The sequence below is a fragment of the Phalacrocorax aristotelis genome, chromosome 4 (assembly GCF_949628215.1).
Source record: "Phalacrocorax aristotelis chromosome 4, bGulAri2.1, whole genome shotgun sequence".
Taxonomy (NCBI): domain Eukaryota; kingdom Metazoa; phylum Chordata; class Aves; order Suliformes; family Phalacrocoracidae; genus Phalacrocorax; species Phalacrocorax aristotelis.
In genome coordinates this window covers 74699449-74711891 of record NC_134279.1, presented here as the reverse complement: position 1 = coordinate 74711891, position 12443 = coordinate 74699449, and the positions used below count along the sequence as shown (strand labels likewise).

The window sequence follows — 12443 nt, the reverse complement described above, 5'->3', positions numbered from 1 at the left end:
GCAGCCTGTTATGCAGCTGCAATTTCGGCTAGCTGAAGATTTCAAATTGTTCTTGCAGATAAGAGTGCATTTTGTCTTTCTGATGGGGAAGGAACAAAAGCATTCACTAGCATATTTCATCAGACGATGCCATTTCAGTTCAGTCAGTTACTTGCACGAAAATCAACTTGTCCTACAGTAGTGTTTCAGAGGCTTGTGCTTCACAGTATTGGAGTTTTAAAATTTCCTAACTATGTTACTGATGTAAGAAATACCTGAGTAAAAGCAAATTTTAAACACCTAGAAAGTTTTCTAAAATTCTGCTCTCCTGGGAGCCATTCAGCTCTGCTAGTGAAGTCCACCTCCTAGATGAAAGAAGACGCGTCTGATAAAAGATGGTCTATCTTTTGTCTATCAAATTGTCTATCTGGATTGGTGCAACCACAGCCTTCAGTTCCCTGTCTGTGTGACTGGTTCCCCTCCCTCTATCCAGGCTCACACGCGTACGATGTCCCACCTCCCTCGTGGCCTTCCACAAAACTTACGTCGTCATCTGTTCAGCTTGGCAGGCAGGCCTATCTGCTCATTCTGTCAGTGGTTAGGAGCCACATACGTGCTGGCCAATAGCCACCTCTTAAAAGAGTGGAGAGCTCAACTGGGCCAGCTTTCAGGCACAGGCAGTGCAGGAAATGATCTATTTCTCTTTCTACCAGGACGTGGAATTTCCCTGGAAGTTTTCACCATGGATTATCGTTGCAGCCTCCATCCTACCTCTGCTTTGTCAAATTTGGTGAAAATTAGCCTGAAGGTTCAAAAGTTATCAAGGAAAGGAGGAGGGGAACAGATGGATGAAAGAGGAGTTGACAGACAGCATGATCTCATAATCCCCGCTGGCATAGGAATTCAGGCTAGAATTGAAATATTTTAGGTCAGAACATTGTGCACTTGAACTTCTCATTTTGAAAGAACAAGCCTCTAACGTGAAACAAATTCTCATTTGTTAAACCATCGATCAGCTTTTAGGGCAGAGGTTAAACAACAGCCTTCCATACAAACTTGCTACAAACATACCTTCAAAATTCATCACAGCCCCTTTCCCTGCTGAACCGCAGCCCCGTGTGCTTTGCTGTTTGCTTTTGCAGCTCCTTACGGGTCACGATTGTTTTTCTCTGATTCATTTTTTTTCTTGGTTGTGTTCAGTCAAAACACAATGAAATGCTTACCTACCCTTTTTTTTTTTTCCATTCTAGGGGCGGTTGTTTTGCATCTGTGCCCGAGGACTGGAGAGGTTGCTTAGATAGCATATTGTCTTTACAAGCCATTTTATGGTGGATTCCAGCAGATTAAGACATAGACATTTCTGGAAGGGTGTCTGCAAGCTCTGCGCTATTCCATCGATGCCATGTTGCGTTTGTTCCGCTGCAAAATATGACATCGTTGTGCCTGATACCTCAGAGAGAAGCTATCGGTTACCCGTTGGCCAAGGCTGTAAAACACAGGCAAGGAGGCACAGTTGAGACCATACAGGCGTTGCAGCTGGCCAGGATAAACCCTCCCTCTGGTATACATCTGGCACATGACAAACTCTTACAAATGTGTTTTGCTTATTACTGCTTTAAGGGTTTTGTTTGGTTTTGTTTGGTTAGTGAAAAAAAAAAACAAAAAAACAAACCAACAAAAACACCCAAGAGAGAAGACATGGAAATAAGTTTTTAGCTGATGAACTGTAACACTGTGGAAGCTTTTTCATTTTGCATCCTGCCGCACATCTGCTCGCAGCAGCAGTGGGGTGTTAGAGGTCCCTCCTGCAGACTGCTGGGGTACCAACCACTCTTCGGAAACGCCCAGTCCTAAAAGGTAATTAATTGCTTTAAGCAAATCTATATTCTGAATTAAGTACAGCTTTGGAAGTGCCATGTGAACTTTCATTATAACAAAGTCACAAGACAGAAATTTGGCACCAGCTTGCTTTCTCTCCCAAGCACATGTATCTTCTCTCTAGAGGAACGGTAGATTTCATTCTGAGACCTGCTATTCATAGAAAAGCAGGTCAAAGTGATTAGTTTTCTTCAGCTTTGTTGGATTCAATGCCATAAATAAAAAAGAAGCGCCTACACATTTGGGCTAACACTCCTAATGTGTTTAGACAAATGATTCACATGGCTATATTTTTTTTTAGAAAATTGTTTGTTTACTCGTCTGACCCTATTTTGGATTAAAACCCTGTGTGGGGCTGATCAGCTGGGCTGTCTGCACACTGGTTTTGTTCTTAAGAAACTGAACCTTGGTGTGGGAACATACAGCAGGACTCAGCAGGGTCCTCAGCAGGGATGGCAAAAGACCAGCCTGACCCGCCCCAGCTTCCTGGCCCTACTCCCCCTCTCCCCTCCCACCCCAGCCGGCTCCTCGCCAGTGGGACGGTGGCTCCTGTCACAGCAGTGACACAGGAGAGCAAGCTCTTGGGAGGCTTCTGTACAGCTGTGTCCTCAGCCTGGGGACCGTAAAGTCATAGCGGGCAAAAGGCAACCAGCCTCCTACCATCAGCGATCTCTGCTATTCCAAACGCGTCTCCCTTGGTGGCAGCTGTGCCAGCCACACCATGATCATACCTTTCTTGCATGCCACGGTCCTTAAGAACACTGGGTAATTCACAGTTTCTAGAATAATAATAACTGAGAACTTTGCTATTGAAACCACTTTAAACTACCTCCTTTGGAGGAAGCTGATGGTTACATCATCATGAATTTAATTATAATTGAAGGCTCTTTTCCATTTAAATAGGCTTCAACAAAACACTTTTATCCTGATAGGCAAGGCAAGCTTTTAATACTGAATTTGAAACATCCATCATTAGCAAAATGACGGAACTTACTTTTCTTCTACACAAATCATAAGACATGGCAAATGTCAGGAAGGGAGCTGTACAGGCCATAAACTGTACAGGATTTACAAAAACAGTGCCACCTCCTTTGACATAATTCTCTTACCCTGTGCAATTCTTTCTTGTGCTGAGAAAAGCGGTGCTGTCCCAAAATACAGCCCTGCTAAATGGTTATTGTAGCTTTTTTCCTATTGAAGATTAATCCATAATAAGGTAGTGATGTGCTGGATTGTGTTTTAAGCTTCTTCTGTGATAGTGGTAATTTCAAAGAAAGCTTTGATTAAAAAAATAGTTTACTGTGCTTTGCGCATGAATATTTTTACTGATTCAGCAGCCCAGTTTATTTGAATCAAACATAAACGTATCGACAAGCTACCTGCTTAAAACTGCTATTTCTGTATTTTCAAGACATCGCGCTGTATTTAAGTGCAACATGCTTGACAAACCGAAACAAAAACTGGTGGATGTCACGCGCTGCAGCCGAGAGCGTAACGATGCAATTTGCAAAAGCATTTGAGTTCCATCCCTCCTCTTGTCTCTCCTAGTAACAAATAAAAATGCTCTTTTTTGTCTGGCTCTACATTACCTGTGATGTCACTTTCATAATCAACAAAATACGCATGCAGAACTTGCAGGCTGCCTTTTAACGCTCTTTTTTTTTCTATCTTGTGCAGAGCTGGAATGATTTCAGGTGTAATTACTTAGAAGAGACATTAATGCATTTCAATTTGCGCTTTGTTTTACAGGTTAGTTTGTCTTCAGAATTGTAAAAGTGGAAAGTTTTACAGCACCCGTGGTTGGAGACAAATAATGTTAATGACTATTGGGGTTACGCTGGGCCAATGTAGGTAAAAGCACTTTAATTTAAATCGCGCTGCAGCCTTCATACCATACTCTTAATTTGAATTGCTAAAACTCAGTGAGCTCCTTCTGAAATAGTCATTAAGCCCATATGAAAAGATTTGCAAAGAGGAGAAACACTACATGCAAAAAACCAAATGATGAAAAATTTAAAAAACCCTGAAAACCACAACCAAAAGGTATAAAAATTTGTATTTATATTATGACGAGATGATGACAGAACACAATACTCTGTGTGCTACAGAACGTCATGAGCACCAGGTACGTGCGTACAAATGAAGCTGTACAGTGTAACACATCTGACAGACTGAGCCATGCCTTCAGCTCCAGCCCAGAATCCGCTCGCCAGCCAATTTGACCGGTGAACAGCAGCAGTCTCGCTCTCAGTGCTTCGCATGCACCCATACTTCATCGCTCAAAAACCCTTATTGCACAGACCCTTTCAGTGACATAAATTGCGTGTGAGCACATTTTGTGCTTCTCATGCAAAATGGAAGGAAGAAAATCTGAAATCGGGGGGGCTTCACCCTGCTTCGCCAGCGGGCCAGTCTCTGGCTGGACCTGCCTCCCCAGGAACCCCTTGCTGGGCCTCACTCTCAGTACTTCGGGCAGAAAGAACAGCCGCAGCGATCGAATGGTTCCTGACCTTTCCTGTTTTGTACATCCCCTGCATTTCAGTCCTAGGCAGTTATGCAATGCACTTGGGTGTTTCTTCTGCAGCTACCAGTTAACAACAGTGCATTTAGTCAGTCACTTAAGCAAACTGGCTCATTTCACTGAGGGTAAAATTAATTTCTGATGTGTTTACCCCATTAGTATTTGTAGGGAATATGGCTCTTCCTTAAAGAATATCTAAAGGCATTCAGTTCTCCTTCCGCCAACTTTGGAAGGCCCAAGTTGGGGGATTAAAATACCAACGCCATTACTGGCTCTTACCGCACACAACCGATGGTCTCTAACAGTTTAAAAAAAAATCAACAGATTTCTGAAAGAGTACTCTGTTTTGCAGACATTCCTTTATCAACACCATCATAAAAATAAGTGTGTAAAATTAATATTACTTGACTAAAAGCTGTGATGATGTGGTTCTTTTCAAAAACGTGTTTCGTTTCCACAGGGCTGATCTGCAAGGATGAAAAATTTCACCACTAATTACCAGTATTCGATAAAGTTGGTAAAATGGTGAAACAACCACCTGTCACTCTGTGAGTAGCAGAGACCGCTGCAAATGCCTCCCAGAAAAGCAGAAGTACGTCCTGCAGCTAAACAGGCCCCGGGCCTCGGAACGGGAGCAGGTCTGCAGGCTGGGCTCACCACACGCAACTTCAACTCCGTCCGTCTCCCAGATCGCTGCTTCTGGCACTTACGTTCATCTGCTGAAACGGGTTATGCAGAGCGTGCAGTCGGATGCTGGGAGCACTGGTATTCATCACAGGAACTTATTTGCAGATCAACAGAAGTAACTTTTTTTTTAATACAAAATGATGTCAGGCTCTGTGTGGAATACTGAACCCATACTCATCCATGCCAAGAAAAATAACACCGTTTAAGGTCAGGAAAAGTCTTAATTCTTTTTAAGTTAGATGCAAGCTGTATTAGATTTTTTTTTTTTTCCCCACTCCAAATCTTACACTAAGGAGTTAGGATAGAAATTAATCTACAAACACCAGATGAAACACTTTCTCACGGATTTTTGGGGGCCTTTTAATTTTTGCTTTAATCTGATGAAGCTCACTCTGAACAGATTTTTTTCGCACAGGACAACACAGGATCCGGGCTCCGGGCAGCAGTGTGTTGTAGAGTTTCCACTGGCCAAACCCTGCTCTTTTCAAAAGATAAATAAATCAGCTGCAAAGGGCCAGGGGGGAACAAGTGGGCAGGCAGAGGGTGGGTGTGACAGAGGATTCATCCAAATTGCAGCGGAGAATCTGCAGAAAAAGCTAACAATTTCAGGCTGGCTTTTTTATGCCTCTCTCCTGTGATGACAGAGCACGCTCCCGGAGCTAGAGGAACAGCGAAGAGGCGTGCATCCTCCCAACACCTGCGTGCTGCAAGGGAAAGCCCTTCCTTTCCTCTCTCGCCAGGAAACCAGCCAAACCTCTACGTCTCCATAAAAAGAACTTCTCAATGACTTCATCTCTCCAGAACCTTTTCCACAGAGGAAAAGACCTAGCAGCCCTGTAATCTTGTCCCCGCTCCTTTTCCTATGCGGTAATTGCAGAGAAAATAGATTAACTGAGCAGTGGCACCTCCTCACCTGCTAAAAGCACAGTCACGACACAAAACGGCAGAGCTCCAAGGCGGTGGTAGTATTTAATCTCGCAGCAAGGTTTTTGCAGTCATGTTGCGATACAGATACAGTTGCGCGCGCACGGATGCATGCATGCATGCACACACACGGGGCACACACACAAATATCCAGCTTAAAAAAAGTTAACAAAAATAGTTGCATCGCAAGGTGCTCTGGCTGCAGGTAGCACCGCGCTGGCTGCTCAGCGGCAGGCAGGTCACGTCCCTGAAGGAACGCCAGAGCCCCGACTGCCACTGCGGGCGGCCGGCGCAGGGCTGGATGGCAGCACGGCCTGGGGGGGGCTGGCGGCCCCCCAAACCCAACACTGGCACAGCTGTTCCTCGGCCTTCACCTGGGCCGCTCCTGCCCAAGCTGCGGAAACGGGGGCTGCACCTGAAAATACCGCCTTACGTTGGGCTGTACTTGAGGGAGAACGACACGGGCAGCATGGTGTCATTTTTCTTTACTGGCACAATAGCCCCCAGCTGTAATAACTGAAAAAGCAAAAACAAATAAACCCTTTTTATTTCCACTCAAGATTATTCGAGTAATTTTTATTGAAAATATAAGATCTACAAAGCCATGGATACCCAGCGTGGAAGAACTCATTAAGTTAGCACATTCATCTTTAAAAGGAAAATTTCAGGTCGACCTAAGGTACAATAATGTTCAATTTAAAATCTCGTTTTTCCTTCCGTGAGTTTCAAATCTCATTTTCACTAGGAGGTTCTGTGCAAGAGCTGCTTGTCATGAAAGGAAACACTTTACAATTCATGAATGTGTTCATTATATAATAAATGAACAGCAACAAGATACTAGCCTTTTTTTTTTTTTCTCCTGTTAACAGTCGTGTGTTAAAGTAAACTGTTTTTTTTTTTTTTTCCATGATTTGGAAATTAGTTACATATGCACCAAAGGAGCTAGTAATTTCTGCTGCTTGTCAGCTACACACAATGAGTATATTGCTGTGTGCTTTCCCCAACAATGAGGATTTTAGTAATATGCAAGGTGTATAGAACATAATACCAAAACCTGCATCACAGAAAAGGTTAATTGTTTTCTTATTCAGCTGCCAGAGTTTATAACCTTAGGCCCCTCCCCAGAGCCAAAGTAGGGGTGGCCATCCATTAGGTTATGTAAATTAAATGTATACGTTTTCCTTGTTGGCAAGTTCCAAGCAGTAAGCGAGAGTGCAAACAAGGATCTGTAAGCTGCCACAAAATGTATTCATATTTCTACTCCATGTTGTAAGAGCCAAAGGGAGGACACGTATGTCAGATGTTGAAAGAACAACTGAATCTTTGCTTTCGATCATCATGGTCAGTCTGTCATGAGGTCTCGGATCCGAATGCTAAACATGGCACCACCCCTGGACATCCCACAGCCTCACGCAGTGCGTTTGCCTTTCCCTAGCCACCGAGCACTGGTCTCACAGAGACCCCGACTTCATAAGCTAACAAAATACAGATTTGGGTGCTGCAGAATCCAAGGGAGGGCTTATATGAAGACAATTAACCCTCGCACCAAAACCTAATTTTAAGATTTTACTTAAAGCCACACTGAATCAGTTGTGAGAGGGTGAAGATAGAAATCCACCTCTCTGCTTCATCCGTGAGAAGGTGGACAACTGACCATTCGGACAGAGGGTCTGAAACAAAGCTTAGTTGTCCTTTAAACAATGAAAAGGAGAGGCATACATAAATGGTCACCAAGGCACAATATGACAAAGGTGAAGAGTCCCTGAGACTCTGGTCTGGGTCTGTACCATTCCCCTCCCTATACAAGTAAATGAGAACATTTAGGAAAATATAATACAAAATCTCTTACAGGAAATATAGACTACACTTGCTAAAATCACTTCCCTAAAAGTGTTTATAGCTTTTTTCTTTTTTTTTTCATTTTTCTTTTTTTTTTTCTTTTTTTTCTTTTTTTTTTTTTTTTTTTTAAAAGACCTTCTTTAAACAGATAATGCAAAGACTGGTCCATTTTTTTCTTACCCGGCAAGCCAAGCTCTAATGACTTCACTAAGCAGAAGTTGTATTAAAATACATCTTCATAGTATTGCTACAATTTGGGTAAATATGTTCTGAACAGCTTGATGAGTACTAAATAAACTTTGCTGTTTTACAGCATACATTTTAATTTTTTTGCACTTTTTTAAGAATAGAAAATACAATTATAGTGTGCAAAAGAAAAAAAAGATTAATTATCTTCTAGCTGAATACTGTAATTTTAAGCCATGCCTTCCATAAAAATGTATTGACATGTGTAAATAGAAGAAAAGAAAAAAAAAATACAAGCAAACGGGTTTCATTTCCTTGCAAGGAAAGATTAAGTATCACAAACTGGATCAGTTGAGTTCTGCATTCTTCAGACAAATAAATGAAAAAACAACCCAAAAAACCACTGAAATGCTTCAAATGTCATCCATTCCACAGTAACAGGTTAAAATTGCGGTGTTGCTTTCTACTGCTCCTGTTAACACGGATAGAATGATTTGCTGCTGGTTGGTTACTGAATACAAAAAAGCAAAAGAAAGTGAGATCATCCCACATGAAGTCATTATTAGAGCTGGCTTTTCCCCCATTTTGAAGTACAGTAGTGACTTGTAAATATGACCTTTTCTAAGGATCGTCTGAGATTTGAAGATTTATCTGCCTGCTTCTCCCAAACAACAACTGCTGAAAGAATTTACTCTACAGAGCCCACCAGACAGCGACCAAAATGTTTTGGGTTTGGGTTTTTTTTCCATTAAAAAATACCACAGAAAGTAGTTTTAGGTTTTCGTATCTCCGAATCACTAACACATTGTAGATTCCATTTATTCTTCCATGTTTGAAATGGTTTCTGCAAACTCAAAATAACTGTCAAACTCCCTTATGCCATGCTTCCAACAGTTTGAATTTAATACTTTTTGAATGGAATGACATAATTTATTGTCTTTAATTTGCAGTACGGCTACATCAAGCTAGCTTTAAGTCACAACTGTACCTAACCACAGTTCTCTGCAGCAAACCCATGATTTACAATATCTAATATTGTGGTTACAGTGCAGGGAACCGTGGGTAAGAAACCTCCATGTCAGAGTACTGTGGTTGGGGTTTCCCGGAAGAGTGGCAGTTGACACCTCTGGAATATTCATATATAAGTGCTTCAGTCAGATGGTCCTGAGTCGAACAGGTAACTCAGGCACTATGAGAGCCTGGCATTCAGTCTGCGGGAATGTGTGTAACCTCCGTCACTCGAACCGCTTTGCAAACTGTAGTGGTCTTCAGCATCACTGGCACTTCCAATACTGTCCATTTCACCGGGAGTAAACTCCATTCCTTCAATGTCTACTTCTAAAGAAAACATAAGAAGGCACATTGTCAGAAAGGTAGTGGCTGTAGCAAGCAATCATGGGCCAGTAATGCCTGTGTCAATCAACGTTCAGGTGAAACCTGAATCATACTTCATTTTCTGTAATTACAAGAAAACCCCTGAAACAGTAATTCCCGAGGAAAGGATCACCTTGTCCACCTGAGAATTAAAATCCCTTCTGTCCTCATCCAAAGAAATACACTGTGTGACACCAATACCAAATGCTGTCACAGAACCGTTCCAACCTGTGCCTAGACACTGATCTTAAAAAAACCAAAAGAAAACCCTCAGAGGCCGCAACACTGCAGCACCGTTTGTGGTAATTCCGACCTATACAGGTGTCGGCTAGTAGCGACCATGGCGTAGCCATCTGTCCACCGGTAACCGCACCGTGACCGACACCTCATCTCCCACAGGCCCTGGAGAAGTCAGCCTGTGCGAGTGCTCAGGCACAGAAAAACTTCAAACAAGAAAATAAGAAACGGTGACAGGCAGCTTGAAGAGCTCTGTCTTAAATGAGAACTAAATGTGGAGAACACTCGGTGATCGTTCCAAAGAAAATATTTTAAGATTTCACAGTAAATGATACAGAATTTATTCACACAAATCAATTAAGACCAATAAGATCTTTTTTTTTCCAAGAAGAAAATATTATGCCAGCCTTACCAATAACTACACTACAAATCTAGGATATTAAATGGTAATTGTTTAAAAAACTGGCAAAAACACACGCAGGATAAATAGCTTTAAAAATATATGCAGTATTAATCGCTTCAACACTGATTAAAGTTTTTCAAATAATGTAGAAAAGATGCAGTAGTTTTTTAATCTGCAAATCACATAACAGAACCATTTTTTCTTGGTTTTGTTGAAAGCTTGATTTTAGTTATAAATAATGTTTTCTTGCTTCCCCATTTCCCTTCTCCTTCCTGCTCCTGCAGCTCCCTTAGGGATGCCGTTGTTCAATTACCTTGTTCAGAGTCAGTGGATATTGTTGATCCCATACTGTCAGTGCGGATACGCTCCATGCCCTGCACGGATAGCTGCTCCAATCTGCGTTTGAGGTAGCGGTGTTCCCGCTGTAATTGTTCTTTAATATTTAGAGCTTTTCGGTCCTGTTCTTCCAATTTCTTAAGGGGAGAACAAAGATAGTAAGCTGACAGTCTTTACACATGCTAAAACATAAGTAACCTAAGATCTCTTTGTAAATAGTAATTTTAAAACAATTGATATTTTTAAAAAATAATTTTCAATTAAATTTAAATTAAATTTGAAAAATTCATTTTTTGTTGCCACTCTATAGAGGTCAGTTCAATTTAAGCTGGCCAGGCCAGAATTGAATTTGTTTTACTATAAGATACATGAATACAGGGGGAAAATCCCCCATCCCTCAGAGACTCTCCTGCCACTAGCAGATGTTCCTTAGCTCAGACCGAATTCTTATAGCCTTGGTTGTGGGGAATATTTAAATAATTTTGTCAGCCAAAACTGGCAGCATCTTTGATAACTTGAGCACAGCTCAGGTTTCAGTCAGAACATAATGCCTCTTTAGGTGAAATGAGAGACTTATCACCACAAAGGAACCACTGCGAGCCTCCTGAATGCTCTCCCTCCTACTACAGGCCACAGAAATCTTTACTATTTAAAGACCTTCATTAACAATAAGCGTATTAATTATCTATTGCAGGAGGAATTTACTAACAATTCTCTTTATTCTTGCATTTTTTCCCTTAAACTTCTGCAGAGCAAATATGGTAATTCTGTAATAACCTCCTACAAAATCAGTGGTATTAATCCAGAACTTCTCAGCAAAGAGTCTGTGAAAGGATCCTTCCACACATCTCCTCAAAACCTCCCCTCTGCTTGAATAAAAGAAGGTACTAATTTTGGAAATAAAAAGGTTACTTCACACCTGGTAAAATGTGCTGCACTGTTGGTCCAAATGCAATAACAGAAATAGTATCTTTTAAGATTTCAGCTGAACCCTCTTCCAAATCACTGATAGCCATTTAAAAAAAAAATTTACTATATAATCAGGGAAGAAAGTGTAATGAGTATGACGGGATCAAAAGCAGGAAGGGCACACAAACCAAAACACCTTATATTATGTAAAAAAACCCAACTATCCAGCTGACGAAGTGAATCACAGGTTGTAGCAGTAAAAGCACTTATAAGAAAGACCAAATTTCTCTGTGAGCTCTGTTTACATGACCACTGAGATTTAGGAGATGTGTGGGGACTGAATACAGCTGCTGACAATTCCTCCCTACCGTCTGAATGAACCTACGCTTCATTTGCTGAGCAGAACTGGGTGGGACAGTGCACAGCAAACCACAAGCAAAATTATTTCAGACATCTTGCTGTTCCAGTGCAAGCCTGAAAGCGAAGTACTTATGTTTGGAAAAATAATTGACACTATTGAACTGGGCAGTTTCCTGGCTGAATGAAATCTAACTTCAGCAACATCATGTTTAAGCCCCTTCCCAGGCAATACGCTACATGGATATGCATCATACGTGGCTACAAAATGTTGTAGTAAGGCAAGGGGTTGGTACATCCATGCACACAACAAACCAAATGTGCCCAATTGATCAGATTTCCTTTTCCTGTATTTTCCTGGCTGCAATCCCAAACTCTAACTACTATTTTAGGAATGAACTCAGTGATTCATATCTAGGAGACTCAAAACCATGCAAAATTTCAGGGCAAGTTTCAATATACGGGGGGATGTGTGTGTGTGAAAAGTTCAAAACTAAGGACTGTTTCTAAAATGGCAGACAGTCATTGGCAGGCTCTGCCAGGGCCGCAGGGAGGTAGGATGACCTGACAAAGAGGAGCAAAAAACTGGCAACCCAGTTTACAGTGGGTTCAATTAACATCTTAAAAAGAAAGCTAAACTCCACTTTCGGTTTTCAGAAAATTAGTACTTGGTACCGTGCATGATGGACTTGGAAAAAACCTGATCCCAGCTTTTCTTATCAGCAGCTGAAATGGTAAGTACGAGGCTAATCTCTCACACTTGCCACTTGTAAACACAGTTTTTCAGTTCTTATGCATAAGCCCGTGATAGGG

The 12443-nt window shown here is 41.6% G+C and overlaps 1 protein-coding gene across 3 annotated transcripts in view; it reads right to left on the bottom strand.

Moving 5' to 3' along the window:
- Window positions 1-8894: 8894 nt before the first annotated feature.
- MXD4 (MAX dimerization protein 4) overlaps window positions 8895-12443 on the bottom strand; it is a 37288-nt gene continuing 33739 nt past the window's right edge. For all 3 annotated transcript variants that reach the window (XM_075092040.1, XM_075092041.1, XM_075092043.1), the window contains exons 5-6: window positions 10342-10501; window positions 8895-9352 (exon numbers count right to left, since the gene is read on the bottom strand). In XM_075092040.1, the coding sequence (XP_074948141.1) occupies window positions 9204-9352; window positions 10342-10501 (309 nt within the window). In that variant the 3' untranslated portion in view covers window positions 8895-9203. The remainder of the gene's footprint in view (window positions 9353-10341; window positions 10502-12443) is intronic.